This window comes from Anopheles funestus, chromosome 3RL, assembly GCF_943734845.2.
Source record: "Anopheles funestus chromosome 3RL, idAnoFuneDA-416_04, whole genome shotgun sequence".
Classification (NCBI taxonomy): Eukaryota; Metazoa; Arthropoda; class Insecta; order Diptera; family Culicidae; genus Anopheles; species Anopheles funestus.
In genome coordinates, this window is record NC_064599.1 from 1,289,421 (window position 1) to 1,312,849 (window position 23,429).

General features: G+C 42.2%; 2 protein-coding genes across 7 annotated transcripts in view; one reads left to right on the forward strand and one right to left on the reverse strand.

Annotated features, from left to right (window-relative positions):
* The first annotated feature begins 104 nt into the window (after positions 1 to 104).
* Positions 105 to 23,059, forward strand: LOC125768234 (uncharacterized). 4 transcript variants are annotated; one of them, XM_049435613.1, is made up of 3 exons: positions 105 to 319; positions 20,035 to 20,592; positions 20,669 to 23,059. In XM_049435613.1, exons 2-3 carry the CDS (start codon positions 20,078 to 20,080, stop codon positions 21,744 to 21,746), a joined length of 1,593 nt encoding a protein of 530 aa, XP_049291570.1. In that variant the 5' UTR covers positions 105 to 319; positions 20,035 to 20,077; the 3' UTR covers positions 21,747 to 23,059. The 4 variants fall into 4 exon arrangements, with proteins under 4 accessions (XP_049291570.1, XP_049291569.1, XP_049291571.1 ...); XM_049435612.1 differs by lacking the exon at positions 105 to 319 and adding an exon at positions 16,435 to 19,942; XM_049435614.1 differs by lacking the exon at positions 105 to 319 and adding an exon at positions 16,435 to 16,923.
* LOC125768233 (protein brown) overlaps positions 2,646 to 23,429 on the reverse strand; it is a 120,519-nt gene continuing 99,735 nt past the window's right edge. For 2 of the 3 annotated variants that reach the window (XM_049435610.1, XM_049435607.1), the window contains exons 2-8: positions 5,380 to 6,521; positions 5,141 to 5,189; positions 4,606 to 4,795; positions 4,053 to 4,429; positions 3,667 to 3,985; positions 3,233 to 3,596; positions 2,646 to 3,163 (exon numbers count right to left, since the gene is read on the reverse strand). In XM_049435610.1, coding sequence (XP_049291567.1) covers positions 2,769 to 3,163; positions 3,233 to 3,596; positions 3,667 to 3,985; positions 4,053 to 4,429; positions 4,606 to 4,795; positions 5,141 to 5,189; positions 5,380 to 5,554 — 1,869 coding nt within the window. In that variant the 5' untranslated portion in view covers positions 5,555 to 6,521 and the 3' untranslated portion in view covers positions 2,646 to 2,768. Of the gene's footprint in view, positions 3,164 to 3,232; positions 3,597 to 3,666; positions 3,986 to 4,052; positions 4,430 to 4,605; positions 4,796 to 5,140; positions 5,190 to 5,379; positions 6,522 to 7,800; positions 8,644 to 23,429 lie in introns of those variants that run through there. The other variant, XM_049435608.1, reaches the window with a different exon arrangement.

Here is a 23,429-nt window from a genome sequence, read left to right on the forward strand (position 1 = left end):
GGCCTAAACTGTGAAAGAAATCGACGCATGATGTGTAGCGCCTAAAATGGCACAAAACAAACCACTTCTTGCTGGTGAAAATTTATGTATCGTTATGAATTAAGTTCTTTATCTGTGTTTTTAAGGTTATTTTAAGATTGTACGGTTTCTACAAGAATCGAAACATCGTATCGAATCGAACGAAAGTGCCAGGATAAGTAGAACTAGCTCTCGTTCTGATTGATTTCCATTTCCGCTGTGCAGCAAACCAGCTGTTGCTGGTTTTTGCTAGAACATGGAAACAACTTGATGAAGGGCACCACACACCAGCTGGAGCAGGGTAAGTATTTAAGTTGGAATATGTTTATTTTTAATGCTATATTTCCCGGTACGAAAGAGAGATCGGTAGACAAATTCTATTCTGTGAATGTTAAACATCCCTGTCAATCCTCCATATAATCAAGATGGTATTTTGTTGTGGCAAAGAACCGATCCATTAACCCTTGAATAGAATTACACAACTCTTAGCAAAAACAGTAGAATCATCCCAATACCGCTGGTGGCTACTGGCGCCCAATTTAATTGCGCACACTTTGTGAGTGATTCACAAATATGTACATTAGAGTGAAGAAGAAAAAAAGGCATACCTATAGGTTTAAGTACTAGGAACCACCACCCGCACAGGTGCAAACGTAACAGGTTTCGTAAAAAAGAATCGATTCGAATTAAAACCGGAACTTCCGCGGATTGTGGAAGGAAGCACCAGTACAATCAGAGCTGCACTTACACGCTCGACCAAAATGAAGATCTCAAAAAAAAAAACGGTAGCAAACGATGCTGATGCCCATTTTTCTCTCTCCGATTATAGTCGGCTATTTACGCTCGATTTTGGGCACGCGTTTAGGCCGTCTTTAGGCCTTTTTTTGTTCCTTCGCCGCACACATCCCTCATGCTTCGGCCGCGGTTCGCCTATGCTCGGTGATCGTTTCTTCTTGCGATCCACCTGAATTCGCCTGATGGTGGAGCTACCGCGAATGTGTTTCTGTTTTAACAACTAGCACAGTTTAACGTACAATTAATCCATCGCGAACGCAATGTAGCAAAACATATCGCGGCCACAGAGCAGAAGAGAAGGATAACAGGGAGGTACAACAACAAAAAAGGCGCGAGTAAAATCAATTAGCCTAAACCGATGGGAGGCTGCCGGGGAGGGCAGCCAGCATCCTCTGCTTGGGCATTATTAAAAGAGTACACGAAAGCACCATCAAAAGGGTGCGAAGAGATAAAAAAAAGGAGAAACACACACACAACATAACTGCACTCTGCTCACCGTAACTCCCCCGTCACCGGGCACCATCATAAGATCCACGAAAAACTGTGCGCCGTGTTCGACAAAGCATAAATGGCGAGAAATAGAAATAGGAAAAAGCACACCCAAATACCTAGCCAAAGTACCCCGTACCACAAAAAGTGCCATAAACAACACCGATTAGCGAAGGGAAAATCTGGTCAATCTGGTCTGCCGGTATTTTTGGGCCGTAAATTATACGCCTATTTTACACACACACATACACACTTGCGCACGCACTTAATTGTGAGGCGAATGTTTAATGATAATAATCGGTGGCTCGCTCTCGTGTGCCTGTGTTTAGTGTGTGCCGTTGTCGAGTATGTTATAATTGCATTATAACGACTTCATTTGCGGGACCTCTTTGGGATGGCTACGAAGGAGATATTAAGATGTCCTTAATTGTAATCGTCTCACACAAATCGCCGTATTTTACAACCGAAAGGCACTCTTATCAAAAACTGTAGACATATGTTTTTTTGGTTTAAAGTAAAGTTTTCCCGGTAGCTTGCTGTAGTACATTATCTCGGGTATTACGTTCCTGGATGTTGAAGAGCATAAAAAACCAACAATGATTCATGTGCAAAAGTGCCCATTTCCACACGAGAGGAAATAGTTTTTGCGGAAATGCGGCGGAAGAATGTTTCCTACAGTAACTCACGCTAATCTTCTTCGCAAGTGAAAATCTGCTATCGATAGAAAAAATAATCTACATAATGCTTTATGCTATCTATCAATTAGCTTAGGATAAGCTCGCGTGGAGAAATTGTTGGCTGATGGATTTCGTACATGAAGAAAAACAAATGTAATTGCATTTTTTGCTGGTTTGCTTTATTGTGCGTAGAGCATCTGACCAGCAGAAAACATTTCCTACTACGGGAAAACGTAGTACCCCTTCACGTGCGTTCCAAACATCCATCGCCGAGGCGTTGATGGCCGACGGAGGCTTTGAATCTTCCGATTCCGGTTTCCAGGCGGCATCTTCTGTTTTTTTTGTGGCGGTAATGCGCTAAAAACTATGGAAATAATTGTTTTCTCGTTTAATGTTGTTACCTACTTGTTTAATGCTCTGGCTATTGGGGCTGGTGTAGCTGGAAAAGCTTTCCGAATTGCGATGTACGGAATTTTCCTTGGAAGTCAAACTTTCCAGACGGAACGGTTCCAGCCCTATGACCGATCGGCCAGATGGAGGATGAAGCAGAGACGGTTGAACCGAACGTACCGAAGGAAGCTTACATTACAGCCCATTACGACGAAAGTGTTGGCCTGCCTTTGACCGAATAGAAGGATTGAAGAGTGTAAAAAACACACACACAAATTTGAGTGTAAATTTGATGGATGCATCCTGCAATGATGTTGTACTGAGCAAATGGTGCTCGCGATACAATTACAGCTGTAAACTTTTATTGCTCACTAATAATCGTACCACCGAATTGGTGGATCAGTAGAATCCCGCCTTACGGACAAACTTCCGCAGCAACATGTACGCTACCAGGTGTATCAGGACAATTTCTACCGTCATGACAAGGTAGTTCAGATGAAGTGCCTCATAAGACGTAGCGTATCCAGCGTCCTCTAGTACGGCTTTCCCGTTAGCTAAACAGGTGGTTGTTTCGTTGACATTCGACGGCTCATTGCAGGGGATCGACTCCATCGGTAGCCAGTAGTAGACAGAAACTCCCTCGCTGGCGAAGAAGAAAAATGATAGGTACTTGAGCAGCGGAAACGCGCGCAAGTTAAGATAGAGACCACCAAGTAGCATAAAGGCGAGAAACACGATATTGCTGGTCTCGATGGCCATATTCATTGTTCCGGTTGTGCAGGAAAGCAGATAGCCTGAAATGAACCGTAAACTCGGTTAGCTTTATGCGTAATGAAGTTAGGTTCTCAGAAAATATCACATACCGTAAGCCATGGCAAGTATACTGGCACCACTAGCCACCAGCGACATGCAGCAGTACGTGAGGATATCCGTCGTGAAGCCAACAAATGCGTACACTACGCCAATGAAAAGAAATGACTCGAAGAATGCTCGCGGCACACTGTACAGAACCTTGTGGACGTAATACACGGAAAGGTTATAGCTCTTCTCGCCGACCTCTCGGCGGATCAGCGGCATCTCGGAGGGAAACGTGTAGAACACACCGTAACTGATCGTGTAAACCAGTTCGCTTATCATCAGAAACAGTGCCCCGCGAATGTCCTGGATTGACGTTTGTGAAGCTGGACGTACTTCGTAGTATAGGGACGCTATCACAACGCTGGTAAACTGGTGGGAATGTAACAAAGCAGCTCACTATAGAATAACGTCATCGGTAAAGTTCTTTGCGCCTTCTTACCAAAAATATTGCCGTCACTGTAAGGTATTCGCGCACATTTCGACAACTATCGAGAGCAGTGCGATGGAGCAGTATCATCAATTGTTTTGCCCGGCACACGCGATGTTTGTCGTTGGCCAGCTTCTGAATGATCTTTGCCTGATGATACCGAGTCATAAGACACTTGCGAGCAATATTTTCTCGACATGCCTTCCGTACGACCTCGTACCGATGGATGACTTCATCCGCTTCACCCGCCGCAAACGAATTCGCATCGGGACTTACGAGTTTGAAGTAAAAATCCGCAGGATTTCCACTTGCCGGTAGTTGTTTGCCAATGCTGCAAAGAAGCGATTTCAGATTCAGACCGCTCGGGAGAGTGTGTAGAACGTGCGAAGGTGACTTACGAGTTGAAAAAATCTATCCGATCTGCCGTTGGTCCCTGGTAGAACACGGTTCCGCCATCTTGCATCAGAATAACGTCACTAAAGCACTGAAACACCTGCGAAGGCGGATCGTGAATCGTGCATATGACTGCTCGTCGACCGTTGGCACACAAACACTGCAGTGTTTTCATTACCGACGCAGCATTGAAGCTATCTAATCCAGTAGTTGGTTCGTCGCAGAAAAGAATCTCCGGCTCGGTAAGCAATTCGCCGGCCAAATTTACCTTCTTTCGCTCACCGCCCGACAGCTGAGCGATCCGTGTTCCCCAGCAACCCTGAAGTCCGAGCTCGTTGACGATCCGCAACACCACGACGTATCCAACATTCTTAAGTCTAGCCTATTGAAAGCCAGACAAGCAAACAGACTTTAATCTAGAGTTAGTTTTGTTGAGACCATCCCTAACTTGATCTGGATTGTGCACTCAGTAGTACTGGGTTTTGTTTTGGCAAACAAAGTTGTCTACCGTGCTGCTAAGAGTGATCCACAATCACAAGCGGTATCTACAGGACCTACCACAAAGGTTAGATGCTCAGCAACGGTCAGTGTCTGTAGGGCGATCTCGTACTGTGGTACGAATCCGGTCAGCTGTTTCATCTGCGTCCTGGTCACGTACAGGCCGTTGATAAGCACCTTTCCATGAACGGTAGTAGAACCCGTAATTCGCATCGAGATGGCGGCCAGTAGCGTTGTTTTTCCAGCACCACTAGGGAGAGTTGGAAGAATGGTCTGTTTATAGTTGAACAACTGATTATGACTCTATGTTTTAGTGTAGTTGTTACGCTTGGAGTGCCATTTAATCGGGATTGAGACATTCTTATCCATAACGAACACATGGCTGTATGTTATGTTCATGCTTGTTAGTTAGTTGTTTAGCTCATAATGTTGGAACATTCAAAGGCTTTTTGATAAACCAAATAGAGAAGGAAGGAGCAGGTAAGTTTCAATGTACTAGTCGATTAATTATAATTATACGCTCAACTCGAACGTTTGCTCTGTGTATTGCGAAAGTCATTCTTGGTGCGATTTGGATCAACTTCACTCTACTAACCTTGGGCCCATAATGGCCACTAAATTATCGGATCGTACTGCACCACTGGCTGCAAAGGAAAACAGAATTAAACAAATGTTTCATTCAACCGGACTATGGAGAGTCTGAGGCTGCAACTTTGTCACAATGTCATCGAAATGACAGTAACGATCGGCTGTTGATCAAGGTTTGCGAACGCACTCACTATCAGCTCAATTTGAGCGAATCGTTCCACGGACAAACGGAAACCATTTGCGTACCATTTCGAAGTAGAGTGATTTCTTTCCTTTTTTGATGTCCTGGTCTACCATGCCACTCGTTTGCGGATGCCAATTTTCGGTTGGACGATGATGGTTGTACACTAACGGTTAGATTTTTCCATTCAAGCAGCACTGCACCATTCAGCTTGCTGGAATCCGGCTTGTTTGTATTCATTTCTTGGTAAAAAAAGCACACTTAATCCACACGGAGCATCGCCTTTGCAAGTGAGAAGAAACTCAGAAATGGAATGATTAAATCGAGTTTGAATAATGGCTGGTGGCCATATAAACTGTACACGATCGCTGTTCGCTTGTGACTGATGTGATCGCATTCCTCGGAGTCTAGATAATACGCTAGGCCTGTGGCAAACGACTATCAGCGCTGATAAGGAAAGGCATGCCTATTTACTGTCGCTGCTGCCTTAGCCTTCCAGTGATGCTATTCCAATATAAACCATAGTTTTGTGTGCCCGGCACGGAAAGCTCATCCATTCGATGCTTTTGTTTGTGTACAATTTTTGCTAACCAATGAACCAATGGCAAGGTTGTTCTAGCGGAGCAATTCTATGTGATGAGCAATTATTTGAGTGCTGATAAGACGCCTGTGACTCAAACTAATCAACGCCAGTCCACGCTAATCGAAGAAAAAGGAACCAAAACAAACCGGCACATAAATGCTAGATTCCACATTTCCAATGTCTAAAGTGGACAACGATTAGTACAGCACACGTGTTGACGTAGAACTTGGTTCGTCGCATAACTTCTGGCACAGACATCTGAGGGCATGACCGTCCAAGAAGAAAATGTAGCCATTGATGCCATCTATCGACCACAGGCAAAGATTGGAGATCCGTTAGATACCGACCGAGTTATAGGCAAAATTTGGTGCAAAAATGAGGAAAATTTTACATTTTCTCAAACAGGGTAAGGAACTTGGTTCCTCGCATAACTTCTGGCACAGACATCTGAGGGCATGGCCGTCCAAGAAGAAAATGTAGCCATTGATGCCATCTATCGACCATAGGCAAAGATTGGAGATCCGTTAGATACCGACCGAGTTATAGGCAAAACTTGGGGCGAAAATGGGCCTTAGTGGATTGACAAATTTATAGATTTTTTCAATTTTTTTCATTATCTTTTACCTTTTTTTAATTTAAAACATTGTTTGAGTGAAAAGGAACTAATTGCAACAATTTCGCATTAAAATAAAACAAATTTTTAAATTTTGCTAAATTTCTCAAAAAATGGCAAGGGGTACCCCTTATGAAATTTTCGAGTGGAAATTTTTTTTGAAATTTTTTTCTGATTTTTTATTCTTTTTTTAATTTAAAGCATTATTTGAGTGAAAAGAAACTTATTGCAACAAACTCGCAATAAAATATATCACATTTAAAAATTTTGCTGAATTGCAGAAAAATGAGGAACATTTTACATTTTCTCAAACAGCGTAAGGAACATGGTTCCTCGCATAACTTCAGGCACAGACATCTGAGGGCATGGCCGTCCAAGAAGAAAATGTAGCCATTGATGCCATCTATCGACCCCAGGCAAAGATTGGAGATCCGTTAGATACCGACCGAGTTATAGGCAAAATTTGGTGCAAAAATGAGGAAAATTTTACATTTTCTCAAACAGGGTAAGGAACTTGGTTCCTCGCATAACTTCTGGCACAGACATCTGAGGGCATGGCCGTCCAAGAAGAAAATGTAGCCATTGATGCCATCTATCGACCCCAAGCAAAGATTGGAGATCCGTTAGATACCGACCGAGTTATAGGCAAAACTTGGTGCGAAAATGAGGAAAATTTTACATTTTCTCAAACAGGGTAAGGAACTTGGTTCCTCGCATAACTTCTGGCACAGACATCTGAGGGCATGGCTGTCCAAGAAGAAAATGTAGCCATTGATGCCATCTATCGACCCCAGGCAAAGATTGGAGATCCGTTAGATACCGACCGAGTTATAGGAAAAATTTGGTGCAAAAATGAGGAATATTTTACATTTTCTCAAACAGGGTAAGGAACTTGGTTCCTCGCATAACTTCTGGCACAGACATCTGAGGGCATGGCCGTCCAAGAAGAAAATGTAGCCATTGATGCCATCTATCGACCCCAAGCAAAGATTGGAGATCCGTTAGATACCGACCGAGTTATATTCAAAATTTGGTGCAAAAATGAGGAAAATTTTACATTTTCTCAAATAGGGTAAGGAACTTGGTTCCTGGCATAACTTCTGGCACAGACATCTGAGGGCATGGCCGTCCAAGAAGAAAATGTAGCCATTGATGCCATCTATCGACCATAGGCAAAGATTGGAGATCCGTTAGATACCGACCGAGTTATAGGCAAAATTTGGGGCGAAAATGAGCCTTAGTGGATTGACTAATTTATAGATTTTTTCAATTTTTTTCATTATTTTTTACCTTTTTTTAATTTAAAGCATTGTTTGAGTGAAAAGGAACTAATTGCAACAATTTCGCATTAAAATAAAACAAATTTTTAAATTTTGCTAAATTTCTCAAAAAAATGGCAAGGGGTACCCCTTATGAAATTTTCGAGTGGAAAATTTTTTTCTGATTTTTTATTCTTTTTTTAATTTAAAGCATTATTTGAGTGAAAAGAAACTTATTGCAACAAACTCGCAATGAAATATATCACATTTAAAAATTTTGCTGAATTGCAGAAAAATGAGGAACATTTTACATTTTCTCAAACAGGGTAAGGAACTTGGTTCCTCGCATAACTTCTGGCACAGACATCTGAGGGCATGGCCGTCCAAGAAGAAAATGTAGCCATTGATGCCATCTATCGACCACAGGCAAAGATTGGAGATCCGTTAGATACCGACCGAGTTATAGGCAAAATTTGGTGCAAAAATGAGGAAAATTTTACATTTTCTCTAACAGGGTAAGGAACTTGGTTCCTCGCATAACTTCTGGCACAGACATCTGAGGGCATGGCCGTCCAAGAAGAAAATGTAGCCATTGGTGCCATCTATCGACCACAGGCAAAGATTGGCGATCCGTTGGATACCGACCGAGTTATAGGCAAAACTTGGTGCGAAAATGAGCCTTAGTGGATTGACAAATTTATAGATTTTTTCAATTTTTTTCATTATTTTTTACCTTTTTTTAATTTAAAGCATTGTTTGAGTGAAAAGGAACTAATTGCAACAATTTCGCATTAAAATAAAACAAATTTTTAAATTTTGCTAAATTTCTCAAAAAATGGCAAGGGGTACCCCTTATGAAATTTTCGAGCGGAAAATTTTTTTGAAATTTTTTTCTGATTTTTTATTCTTTTTTTAATCTAAAGCAATATTTGAGTGAAAAGAAACTTATTGCAAGAAATTCGCAATAAAATATATCACATTTAAAAATTTTGCTGAATTGCAGAAAAATGAGGAACATTTTACATTTTCTCAAACAGGGTTAGGAACATGGTTCCTCGCATAACTTCTGGCACAGACATCTGAGGGCATGGCCGTCCAAGAAGAAAATGTAGCCATTGATGCCATCTATCGACCACAGGCAAAGATTGGCGATCCGTTAGATACCGACCGAGTAATAGGCAAAATTTGGTGCAAAAATGAGGAAAATTTTACATTTTCTCAAACAGGGTAAGGAACTTGGTTCCTCACATAACTTTTGGCACAGACATCCGAGGGCATGGCCGTCCAAGAAGAAAATGTAGCCATTGGTGCCATCTATCGACCACAGGCAAAGATTGGCGATCCGTTGGATACCGACCGAGTTATAGGCAAAACTTGGTGCGAAAATGAGCCTTAGTGGATTGACAAATTTATAGATTTTTTCAATTTTTTTCATTATTTTTTACCTTTTTTTAATTTAAAGCATTGTTTGAGTGAAAAGAAACTAATTGCAACAATTGCGCATTAAAATAAAACAAATTTTTAAATTTTGCTAAATTTCTCAAAAAATGGCAAGGGGTACCCCTTATGAAATTTTCGAGTGGAAATTTTTTTTGAAATTTTTTTCTGATTTTTTATTCTTTTTTTAATTTAAAGCATTATTTGAGTGAAAAGAAACTTATTGCAACAAACTCGCAATAAAATATATCACATTTAAAAATTTTGCTGAATTGCAGAAAAATGAGGAACATTTTACATTTTCTCAAACAGGGTTAGGAACTTGGTTCCTCGCATAACTTCTGGCACAGACATCTGAGGGCATGGCCGTCCATGAAGAAAATGTAGCCATTGGTGCCATCTATCGACCACAGGCAAAGATTGGCGATCCGTTGGATACCGACCGAGTTATAGGCAAAACTTGGTGCGAAAATGAGCCTTAGTGGATTGACAAATTTATAGATTTTTTCAATTTTTTTCATTATTTTTTACCTTTTTTTAATTTAAAGCATTGTTTGAGTGAAAAGGAACTAATTGCAACAATTTCGCATTAAAATAAAACAAATTTTTAAATTTTGCCAAATTTCTCAAAAAATGGCAAGGGGTACCCCTTATGAAATTTTCGAGTGGAAATTTTTTTTGAAATTTTTTTCTGATTTTTTATTCTTTTTTTAATTTAAAGCATTATTTGAGTGAAAAGAAACTTATTGCAACAAACTCGCAATAAAATATATCACATTTAAAAATTTTGCTGAATTGCAGAAAAATGAGGAACATTTTACATTTTCTCAAACAGGGTTAGGAACTTGGTTCCTCGCATAACTTCTGGCACAGACATCTGAGGGCATGGCCGTCCATGAAGAAAATGTAGCCATTGGTGCCATCTATCGACCACAGGCAAAGATTGGCGATCCGTTGGATACCGACCGAGTTATAGGCAAAACTTGGTGCGAAAATGAGCCTTAGTGGATTGACAAATTTATAGATTTTTTCAATTTTTTTCATTATTTTTTACCTTTTTTTAATTTAAAGCATTGTTTGAGTGAAAAGGAACTAATTGCAACAATTTCGCATTAAAATAAAACAAATTTTTAAATTTTGCTAAATTTCTCAAAAAATGGCAAGGGGTACCCCTTATGAAATTTTCGAGCGGAAAATTTTTTTGAAATTTTTTTCTGATTTTTTATTCTTTTTTTAATCTAAAGCAATATTTGAGGGAAAAGAAACTTATTGCAACAAATTCGCAATAAAATATATCACATTTAAAAATTTTGCTGAATTGCAGAAAAATGAGGAACATTTTACATTTTCTCAAACAGGGTTAGGAACTTGGTTCCTCGCATAACTTCTGGCACAGACATCTGAGGGCATGGCCGTCCATGAAGAAAATGTAGCCATTGGTGCCATCTATCGACCACAGGCAAAGATTGGCGATCCGTTGGATACCGACCGAGTTATAGGCAAAACTTGGTGCGAAAATGAGCCTTAGTGGATTGACAAATTTATAGATTTTTTCAATTTTTTTCATTATTTTTTACCTTTTTTTAATTTAAAGCATTGTTTGAGTGAAAAGGAACTAATTGCAACAATTTCGCATTAAAATAAAACAAATTTTTAAATTTTGCTAAATTTCTCAAAAAATGGCAAGGGGTACCCCTTATGAAATTTTCGAGTGGAAATTTTTTTTGAATTTTTTTCTGATTTTTTATTCTTTTTTTAATTTAAAGCAATATTTGAGTGAAAAGAAACTTATTGCAACAAACTCGCAATGAAATATATCACATTTAAAAATTTTGCTGAATTGCAGAAAAATGAGGAAAATGTTACATTTTCTCAAACAGGGTAAGGAACTTGGTTCCTCGCATAACTTCTGGCACAGACATCTGAGGGCATGGCCGTCCAAGAAGAAAATGTAGCCATTGATGCCATCTATCGACCACAGGCAAAGATTGGAGATCCGTTAGATACCGACCGAGTTATAGGCAAAATTTGGTGCGAAAATGAGGAACATTTTACATTTTCTCAAACAGGGTAAGGAACTTGGTTCCTCGCATAACTTCTGGCACAGACATCTGAGGGCATGGCCGTCCAAGAAGAAAATGTAGCCATTGATGCCATCTATCGACCACAGGCAAAGATTGGAGATCCGTTAGATACCGACCGAGTTATAGGCAAAATTTGGTGCAAAAATGAGGAAAATTTTACATTTTCTCTAACAGGGTAAGGAACTTGGTTCCTCGCATAACTTCTGGCACAGACATCTGAGGGCATGGCCGTCCATGAAGAAAATGTAGCCATTGGTGCCATCTATCGACCACAGGCAAAGATTGGCGATCCGTTGGATACCGACCGAGTTATAGGCAAAACTTGGTGCGAAAATGAGCCTTAGTGGATTGACAAATTTATAGATTTTTTCAATTTTTTTCATTATTTTTTACCTTTTTTTAATTTAAAGCATTGTTTGAGTGAAAAGGAACTAATTGCAACAATTTCGCATTAAAATAAAACAAATTTTTAAATTTTGCTAAATTTCTCAAAAAAATGGCAAGGGGTACCCCTTATGAAATTTTCGAGTGGAAAATTTTTTCGAAATTTTTTCTGATTTTTTATTCTTTTCTTCTTTTAAAGCATTATTTGAGTGAAAAGGAACTTATTGCATTATTCAAATATATCACATTTATAAATTTTGCAATGTTACTTCAAAAAAAGAGCCTAAGGCTATACAGCCTTAGGAGATTGGCATAATTATAGAAACATCTGAGACATCTATACAGGCATACAGACATCTGAGGGCATGACCGTCCAAGAAGAAAATATAGTCATTGGTGCCATCTATTGACCACAAGTTAAAGTTTGGCGATACGTTGGATACCGACTGAGTTATAGGCAAAACTTGGTGCGAAAATGAGGAAAATTTCAGGGCCCCCTTAGCCACGGAGACCCCGCGGCCACTTAGTTTGCGTAGTGGATGATCCGCCTCTGCACTATGATATAGCAACGGTGCAGTAATCCTTGCCTATATCACAAGTCTAGAATTCTGCAGAGGTTAGACAGGTAAGGGCCAATAAAAATTGAGGACATAAAAAAAGAAAAATGTTGCAAGCAGCACAGACTATAAAACAGGTGTAAAAACAGCAGAACAACATTACTTACATCTCTTAGGAGACGAAATGTTCCCATTTACAGAGGCTGTTGTGCTAGTAAAAACAAAGCATCATAGCATGAGGTTAGATTATGGCGCAGGTAGCCAACCTGCGATCATCAGTGCCTTGAAGGATATTCCCACAATCCAACCAAAGATAGCAACACTAAAGAATGATGGTTTAGAAAATCGAATGCCAGGTACCGTGCGTTAGTTTTTATACCTGTGTTAGCATAAAATCCGTAGAGTAGGATTTAGGATGGCCTTTAAACAAGTGATTACCCCGAACAAACCGACCTTCTACCATATCGAAACGGATTAGCACACAACGGCAAACACTTTTGCCATGGGGAATGGTCGTTTTTGGCTACGATTTGAATCTCTCAAGGACGACCCTAAAACCAGTAAAACCCTGCCAGCATAAACACAAAAGAATGCAACCGTCTTGGAAAGTACCTGGGCGTGTACAGAGATGCTGATGCATTTTTAAAAGCAGAATTCCATAAAATAATATCTTGTACATTTGCTCAAGCCATTTTTTTTTGAGCGCATACACTAATGTCTGACAGCTGCGGGAAGACATAGTTCGGGCTAAAATGGTAAATTATAATGCCTCAGCTAACGAGAACAACAATTCACCCCTGAAAGGGTGCAGACTGTTTTGGGATAACATCCGGTAAAAAAAACCTTTTTCCACTACTAGCAGACATCCACCGATTGGTCATTGGCCCAACGCTGCAACCCTACCGGGTCTGTGGAGGTCTCGATGCCGAGCAGGTTCTTTTAGGATAATTAGAACGAGTTAGAAGATTTTGCTTCGCGTGTGTGTTAGACGGTGTCTTCCGGCTCTATTTTTCCTCTAAAGAGCCTCAAATCATCCTGCACAAGTACTTCCTAAACTCGTTCCGTGCTGCCTCTTTTCTCGCGAGAAAAGACTCGCGGGCAAGGGATCGTTAGCCGAAGCGCGAGTGAATGGCACAAGCGAGAATTATTTATCGAGCGGATAGAGACCAGCACGATTTTCCTCGATCATAATCCAGACCACACACTAGTAGTTGTTGTTAGTCCGTTAGAAAATCCGATCCCGCGGGGAGGAAAAAATGGAATTGGTGGGCGCAAAGAGGAAAGAATGTAAAGAAAAGCTTCGCGCGCACGTCGGATATCAAAACGGAAGGAAAAAACGGAAAAGAACGTTTGATGTGATTGATCGATTTGAACGATCGATAGATTGAGCAATTTTCCAGCTCCAGTTACCGAACCCCTTTTTTACGATCGGTACATGATGGGGCTTTTCCTTTTTGGTAGGAAACGTTACGTACCACTTTACGGATGTGTGTGGTTTCGTTGCGTTTTATCTGTGCAGGTGATTTTGAACACTCATGTCTGCCAAGATTTGAGATATTCACTTTACAGCATCATTTGTGCTCTTTCCAACAGAATGTAGTGAGTATGCCTGTTTGTAGAATAATCATTTCAATGGTAATACATTATTGCTTACAATCGGTCCCATTCGGACAGGCTATGGTTAGTTTAAAAAGGAAAACAAGACATTTGAATGGTCTGACATTAGTCCTTCAATCGGCGTAAAGCTTACAACGATGCGTCGTCTAATCTTCACTGGCCATTTTTCTCACGCCACCGATACCTTTTCGGAGCATTCTTAATAAGCACCTTCATGCAGTAAAAAACGGCAAGCAATAAAGCGAAAAAGCAACTCAATCAAAATCGTTCCAATCCATCTCGATTAAGGCGAAATTTTCCTTGCGACCTCAATAAGTTTTCGCCATTTCCATGACGGTCTATTGCATCGTGAAGCCGGCGGCAAGTCAACACAAAAAAAGATCAAATAATTAGACTATTTTCCATTTCCCACCACCAGCCAGCCGCTTCTTCCTCTTGCACGTCCGTAAACAAACATCTTTCAATTGCTCGCGATTTGATGGTTAATCCTCTCGCGTGTGCGGCTTTTCGTTTGGGAAAGACTAGGCTTTATTGAGCGATTACGATCCTTTCCATTTGTGTGCTGCGCTGGTGTGGCGGGTTGTTTCTTTCATCAGTTCACCCAACCCGAATGGGGCAGGATCGAGAGAAGAGAGAAGAAGAAAAATGCAATTTTCCACCGCAGTTTTTTTTCCCGTCCAGAGCGGTATAATGTGGGCCGATTATGCTATAGCCTGGATTATACGAGCGATAATCGAACGCAGCAGTAGACAAAAATTGGAACAAAATTAGCGAAATAAGCATAAAGTTTCGTAGATTTTATGCCAAATTTTGCAGGAAAGCTTGTGTGCGAGGGTTTAGAGAGGTTTTCTTCCTTAAAGTTACAAGAATTGAGGATGACCCAGAAAAGCTCACTTACATCTTTTGGAATATTTACAAGCAGTGAATGAAATTATCATGAAAGTTGTTCGAAAACACCAATTTATTTCTTGCTGTAAAAAATATTCCTCTAAAACTGTTTCATTCATTTATTATTCCTTCGATATTTGTTTCATTTACGATAAAAGAACAGCGGTAAACGCACAAAAAGGCACATCGACTTTCGTGAATGAGGATGAATCGTAGGATTAAAGTTTTTATTTTATTTTTTTTTGCAGGAATATTTGTTGCTGCAAGGAAGCTGCGTTTTACAGCAAACAGCAAGGACATCCCAGGCGACAAATGACGGGCACACCTGGTGCCGACAAAGGCCGTCGTCCTGAAATGCATTTCAAATGCTGCCGAGCGTCTTGGCGATGCTTCACTTCTGGTGCAGTGAAGTGTGCAGCAAGAAAAGACGATCCTTTTTTGCATTTTTTTTGGGTTAATGCATGTGTGTGTATAGAGTTCCAACCAATTTCTTAGCTGCTGGCAGCTATGCTGAACACCAGCACTATGCTTGTGATTGTAGATGTACTTACAGCAAATGTTCGTGTGTCGAAAATACGGTAAACAAATAAGTCAGGGTTTTTTTTTCTCTTCAGTTAAACACCTTGCCTTCGTCTGCCTTCGCCGTGATTCACCCGGCCTCCTTAAGATGTTTCCCTTCTCTATCTCTCTCGCTCTCTCTCTCTCTTTTTCTCTATTCGTCTTTCACAGTGGGCTTTGTATTGCTGTGGGTCAATAGAGTGTAATTGTGGTGCCTCTATTGGTGCCTGCACGTCTCGCTCCTTCGCGCTTTTGTACGTTGGTCCGGTCTCTTTCCCGTGTGCTTGCTTGCTTACTTGCGTTGGTTACGGATGCTGTATTGGCATTGTTATTTTCGTTACCCCTTGCCCAGGCTGCTTCCTTTCCTGGTCCGCCGTCTTCCTGTCTTCTTTTGTGTACCAATATCCTACCACCCCTGGCATGATCTTCTGTTGTCCATCATCATCTGTTGGGGAGTTTTTATTTTATTTTTCCATATTTTGTTATGTTTGCGTGTGCGTTCACGATTCCTACGCGTACACGTGTGTTCGTATGGCTGCGGAATCCCAAATTCCGGTGCTCGTTTTCGAGGGAAAATCAATTTTAGTCATTAGTAATATTTTATTACAAGCGCACCACTGATCTGGGAAGGAAGTACCCACCGGGCAGCAGCTCCAGCAGTGGCAATCGGTGCGAGCGAGAACGAACGATTGCGTCGGCGGTTTGATCGCGCGTGCCATCCGTAGCGGGTGCAAGATTCTGGCGTGAAAAGAAAATCACAGTTTTCGCGCATTGGCCCCCCAGGCATATTTGTCGGTGGGTTGTGTGTTTGTGGGATTGTTTGTTTTCATTCACCCCACCCAAAAAAGCGCAAGGTTGCATCTTGCGGTGATCGACCGATCGATACGGTGAAAGATCACACTGCAGCCACCGTCGGTTGGGCAGGTGCGTACCAGTCGTCTCCGGGACGTCTCATTTGGTGCGTGGCTCTGATCGGGCGCTGATATCGGTGCAGCATGCCGTGCGGTACATGTGGTCAGTTCTGAGCATAAATTATGCAGCACACGAATCAGTTGTTTCTCAGAACAAAGTTCTCAGTCAATGTTGAATGCTGTAATTGTCGGTCGAGTGTGACATCCTATCCTCGACACATCCATGTCCTATCCTAAGTGCAAGATACTAAAGTTAACGTGATGCAGTTATAAATGTATCCTCAAAAGTGCTCACAGTGCTAATCAGTGTGTGAAATCGTGCAGAAGATTTGTTAAATCATCAACCTCGTCGGCTCTGTACCATGTCGGATTGACGATAACGAGACAAATAGCAAATACTGACTGTCAAAAATTACTCCCCATCTCATCCCCTATTTGAACTTCTTCAACGAATGTGTTTGGATATCTTCCCCCAAAAAAGTAAATCTTCTTCCATCATCTTTACCGTACGTGTGCGTGTGTGTGTGTGTGCATATACCATCAAACTATATGATCGGCTGAAAAGGTGCTAACGGACATCGTAACGCGTCACCGACTGTAACTAGGGAGCAGTTGAGCCAGTCAATTCCGTACATGAGTGGATCAGTTGCAGATTTAGAAGTGAGCCAAGTGTGTTTGTGCGATTATTAACGAATCATCTGCACGGCAACGAACAGAGGTAAGCGCACACTCTTCTTGGGAATGTATTTGTTTCCTGCGATGAGCTCATTGTTTAGCGATTTCCGGCCATGAAGCGAAAAAAAAAGAGCGATAAAGTTCAACGGAACAAACGGTTAGGATAATTTAAAACAGCTCCAAACACTGATAAAGCGATTAGACAAGCGCGCGCTTTGCATAATGTATGATCAAAAGACTTCAACGATAAGCGACGAACCTGTGTTTGCAATGTTTTTCTTCGCTAAACTGGTGGGTTCGTATTTCTTTTCGTATCGGTATCGATTAACATTCAACTAGAGGGATGAGCTTCTTTCACTCATTTCTCCACTGTTGTCGTGTGTTGCCGAAGTATATCATAATTTCGTTTTTTTGCAAGTCTACATGCTATAAACATTGACCTGCTTCCGTTCGGTGTGGCTTTGAGCCGGATCAACTAAAAACAAGCTAACGCTTGATAGGCGAGGATTCTTCAAACAGGTTATATAACCTTTCGTCGAACAGTTTGTCTAAAATTCCATTGAGTTCGGACGAAATGCCAGATTGTGGAGCCATATAGATATATATAATTTTTTGCTACTGCCTCAACCATTCGAACACAAATTATAATCGTCCATATGATGGGGGTTTTTTTCCTCTCCGCTACGGTGGTCGTTCAGATGTTGATTATGAATGTGAGAAAGAAGTGGGACAATATCGATTAATTACCATACCTTTCGTGGCAAACAATTCGCCGAATATGTTAAATTTAGCACACAGCGCAAGTACGCGACACATGCGTACATACCGGACAGGTAGATAGAGAGAAAGAAAGAGTTAGAAAGACAATAAGTGTATTTGCCGCCCTCTTCTCTCTTTCTCTCGCTTCCTTCCTTCCATCCTTCGTTTCATTTTTTTGGTTTAAGCTGCTTTAAGCCGTTTGTACCATCATATCATCTGGGTTCTCCTGTTCCTATGGCCAAAAATCCATCGTCCGCTAGTACCGTGTCCTGGGAGCGCAAAACGACTCGACTCGCTAGCCCTCTTAATCATGTCGATGTGAGATATTTCGACGCTTCGTCGACAAAACAAAGCCAAAACCACTCGACTAGCGGCTGAAGGTGATGATGGTGGTATTAGTAGTAGTTGACGTGATTGGACCGAATGGCAGTTTGCTCACCACCAGTTTTTGGGGGTTTGAATTGAATTTAACTTATTCACGTACCCTCTAACCTTCACGAAATTAAACGCACTGAGAAGATCTTGTTTGAAAGTCTCAACGCTTCGTACACATTCGAGTACAAATACACCCCACTCCCCCCTTCCGCTTTCGTCCCCGTCCCCAGTGGTGATACTTAATCCTCAGAGAAGAAAAAATCGTTTCATCTCCGTACAAAAAAGCGGAGATTTGAAGTTGTATGGGACGGGACCATAGCGTCGGACGAAACCTGCGCATGGTATTGAATAAATTCGATAAAGATAATAACAGAAACTACACAAGCCTCAACCAGCAAGACCAACAGCAGCAATAAGACCAGCAACGGCAGCATCATCATCACTCATAACTGACCGGTACATGATGACGATTGTTCATAATTGTTCCTCCCGACCATACTCATCACAACAGCAGTGATGTGGCTAGAGGGGCTCTGGCGGTGGTAGGGTTTGGTATGGTACTTGCGTTTGTGTTGTTACTCGATGCTCTTAAAACTTGCGCCCTAGCACCGGTCCCTTGCCATCCGCCCAGCCTCCTCATCCACACGGGGTGTAAATCTGCTCCGTAAGGGAAAAAAAGAGCTGTACGTAGAAACGACCCCCGATCTTAGGCGTTTATCTCAACCCCATGTGCCCGAGTACGTACGCCCCGATCCGGTGTATGTGTGGCTGAATGAGAAAACAACCCCCAAAAAAGTGCCTCCCGATCTGCTATTGAACTGAAATGCTTCAATATCTTGCTGGTTTCGGAGCTACGATCGTCATCTTCCTATCTCGGTCTTACGAACTTCGCAGCTAACACCTTGCCCACACTGTCAATTCCGACATACACACACACACACGCACAAGGGGTTTGTGTGTATTTCTACCTGTCCTCGTGGTTTCTTCTTCGCTCCATTGCTAACCATACGAGGGGTGGGGTAGTGTTTTGAAGAGGCTGAAGGTTTTTAAGCGCGCGTAAGTTTATTTAAAAATAGGAGAATAAAGGAGGTAATAATTAGATATTCGATTGTACCTTCTCTGCACTTACCCTAGTGCCCTGTGCTACCTGCTCTTCCTTCCATATATGCTAAAAGGTATTGGGAAGGAAAGAAAGAGGCAAACTTCGCTTTTCTCTTCTCGTCTCGTTGTACCCTAATTTGATCGTACGCTGCTTTGACGCACAGACTCTGATTTAAAAGATCGTTATGTTAAGGAGTATGATTATTATTACAACACCCACTAAGTGACACACATGTGTTCCCGGTGCGTGAAAGTAGCAAGTGAAAAACGAACCCTAGTTTCGGAACAGTTCTAGCAGCTCGTCTCGGCAGAAGAAGCACATCAGGGTGAGTTCCAGCATCGTTTGACCCTTTCGCTGACCGTTAGATGATGGACAGGTGATAAGAACGTGCCGTTGATTAGGAGTTAGGTGAAAGGGTGAAAGAAGTGTTGCAAGTGTAGTGTACTGTAGGAAACGATTACGATCGAATCTAATTATGTATGTTTCCTCTCTGCTTTGTACGAGTTTCGACTCCGAGTAGGGCCGGGAACGTGTGCAATTCCAAACATTCCGCCAAGGAGAATGCTTGCCACCAGCTACATACAGCACTTTTCGTTCGGTATTTTTTATGCCGACCCTAGCTTCCTTATTCTTTTTTTTTGAGGAAGATTGTTACGATTTTCATCTCAAAATAGACGGAAGGAAGTAATTTGTAGAGAATTTTATTGTACACTAATTTTTATTCAGTTTTGTATACGGACATAATGAAATGTGGGCAAATGAAAATCAACGGCTCGCGTTCATTTCGTCAGAATCTGGCCGGTGGTCGAATGCTTTAACATAAAAGGTGCTTCATTTGAGTGAAGTTCTAACCGAGTTTATTCGTTCATAGATCATGTCACTAATTGTTCGTTTCGCTTCCTTTTTGCTTATTTTCAGGTGTAATCAAATACGGAACCGATCAAGTAAACCAACCTCCAACATGCTTCAAAGCAGTCTCGGACAGGCGCAGCGCTTTAAGAAGCGTGAACGCACACAGAACTGGGCGTACGAGGAGAAACATTTTCTGCTCGAACTTTGCCGCAAGGATATGCACATCATCGAGAACAAGCGGCTCGACAGTGCACTGACGACGCTGAAAAACCGTGCGTGGAAGATCATCCATCAGCAGTTTGCGATCGCATTCGGTACCGATCGGAACTGTAACCGGCTGAAGGAACAATGGCGCCGGATGAAGGCATGTACGCGGGCAGAGATGCTCGATTACCAGCAGCGGATACAGCGGTTCGGCCAGGAGGTGGCCGATCGCAAGAAGCCGAGCCAGTTCACGTTCGAGATCTGGGAGTTTATGCAGGAGGCGAAAAAGGTGTGCAAGAACGAACTGATGGACGACGTTGACTACTCCAAGATGAAGCTATCGCTCGAAGAAAACCTTCCGCAGGGTGTGTCGATTAAGGACTGCAGCGATGAGAACGATGACGAGAGCTCCTCGATGTGGTAAGTAGCATTAGGAAATGTTTCCCGTGAATGTAACATTAATCACGATTTTGTTTCTGTTTCATGCTCTTTGCAGGGATAAGAATTCACAAAACATTTGTGAGGTTCAGATAAAGGAAGACTCGCACGACGAGCTGGATGAGTACGATAAGGGACCGGCGGCAAAGTATCCCCGGTTAAGAGGACTCTCGAGCACGTCTTCACCGTTCGGGACGGGTTCGTCCGCTGCGGATGCGGCCCATAGTCGATTTAGCGAGCTGCTAGCGTCCAGTTTTGCGAGCCGGCTGGCCAACAGTGATCATCACCATCTCAGCAGTACCGGTGGATCCGGAAGCAATCATAATAATAACAACAATAACAACAACAACACCGCTAGCGGGAATAAGCTGCTCGAAAGCCTTGATGCCTTTAACCGGACAGCGTTCGGGAGTGAATCGAGTCTAGCCGACATGACCGCACACGGAGGTCCTGCAAATGCAAATCTCTCCCAAATGGATCTAAGCAACACCCTCGAGGCGCTGAACCTGCTTAAGAATCGTTTCAACCGTATGAGCGAACTAGGCCATTGGAAAAATGCATTCCAAGAGGCACACAACCTCAGCACGGCAAATCATCATCAGCCGCCGGATTCACCGACCGGAGTAGGGCACAGTGCTGCGGCCAACCACATACTACAAGGTCTCGCCAACGGAGGTAACGGTGCACTGCTGCACGACGACGACCACGATGGAGGAATTGTACAGCCAAGGCCCGGATCACCGCCGCTGGCCGGTAGAAGCACGAGCGTAGGTCTCAAGAAGTTGCTCGAGTCGCAGCATCAGAGTGAACACGAGTTGCGCATGCAGATTCTGAAAACCGAACTAGAAACAGCTAAATTGAACAAAGAAACGGCCGAACTGAACCGACAGCTTGCACTACAAAAGCTCCGAAGGGGCGACAGCACCAGTACGAGTGTTGGCGACGTTGCCAATCATTCCGACCGAAGAGATGAAGACGATGCGGACGTGATGGACGATAACACCTCGAACTCGACTGTGCCCGAGGGAAGATTGGTTGTCCGATCGTTATCATCTCTGGAAGCACCAGCCGTCCCTTTGCCACTGTCCGTTCCGTCCCCACCTTCGTTATCCTTAAAAGTATCCAAAAGCGAGTAGAGTGTGGATTAGTAAAAGTGACACCGATCAGAGCCACCAAAGGCCAATTACGTAATTCTGTTAGAATCTTAGGACTTCCAATGCCCGGCATTGAGCGATAATAGACGACCTAGCTTGGGAATTGTTGTGTAGAATAAAAGTAGTCGTACAACAGTACATCGGTTTAGACGAAAACGTACCACAGACTGTCTGTGTGGCTTTGTCTTTTGCTCCTGGATAGTCATTCTTGTGTACGAGAGGACACAGTTCAGTAGGGTCAAGTAGGGTTCACTAGTGACCAGGCGGGTTGTGAATTGGTGGTGCATTTACCGACCGACCAAGCGAATTCGTTAGCTTACCAGATGAAAAAAATGAGAGAGAAAGAAAGAGAGAGGGAGAGAGAGAGAGAGAGATGTGAACAAAGAGTTGTGTGAAACTAAGAAATATGGAAGCAATTGAATGAGTGTTTATTAAAGACTGCCGTGGCCTTATCGACAGCTACGAAGCGAGGTGAAAAAAGAACATTAAAGTTAATATTAGTTGCCAGTTTTATAAAAATAAAATTAGTGAAATTAAACATATTTTATTCAGACGTAGAGGATTGTAGCTACAGCAGGTAGAGCTAGTGGTAATGACAGCATTGTAGGTCCAACACGTGCATATGCACGGGAAATTAATTGTGAGTAGTGAAAATTGGAGAAATTGGTTCAAAACAATTTACTATTGGGCAACACCGAACGAAGAGTATCGGCAAAGGTCGAAACTAAAAATGAGATAAAGAGAAAATAATACCAGCGAACGAATCATACCGCCAAGCTGTTCGTCGGCGTAAGGCGCTATGCATATGTAAATGCGGCAACCCACCTGCATGTTTTGGGGAGTTGGGAGGGGGTGGGAAGGGGTAGCGGTATTGGTCTGTTGGTTTTATCACGGTATCGATGATTTTTTTTTCCACCCAAGTGCTACTATTACTTGGCCATTTTTTCATAGTTGTTGTTTTGCGGCTGTCCAAAATTGCAACCCAGATTTAGTGTGTAATTATGTTTGCCCCACCCTGGTGTGTTGTGGCTGCGATTTAATTGCGGGGAAAGCGGCACCCATCAGGCAGCAGTTTAATGGTGCGGTGTAATTTTGAGGCATTTTGCACAAATGGTTGGTACATTTATGGGGTCAGATGATGCGCACCTACCAGATAGCTAAGGAGCTGGAGGAGTTTTTGGGGGTTGTTGGCTAGTAGTTGGATAGGTTCGTTCGATTTTTGTAGGTTTGTAGGTACCGATGAGTACGCGTGGAGTTGACTCTGTCTACATCAGTTGGGTGTTGACGTCGCGATACTTCGTGGGGCTAAATAACACATCCAAATGATAATTCACTTTCTGTAAATGCGTCATCAGCTGTCTCTGTAATGTACTGAAAAGTAATGTCCGTGCTCATAATCATGCGTATGCAGTCTTCGGGTGCATTCAGCTGGGTATGGTTAGCAATAATGGATTCAAAGTTAACTTTCGAGAAAATATTTTCTTAATCCTTGCAAATAAACATTGCAAAGAATTTATTTCCTATAGGTACATATCTTAGAAGATTCTATGGATATTCTATAGGTCTTGCTGATTGGATTGAAAAAAAAAATTGAGTGTACAACACACACTGCGCCTCAATTCTAGTATGTTTATTTGCATTCTGAGACGTTACGAGTGCGCATAA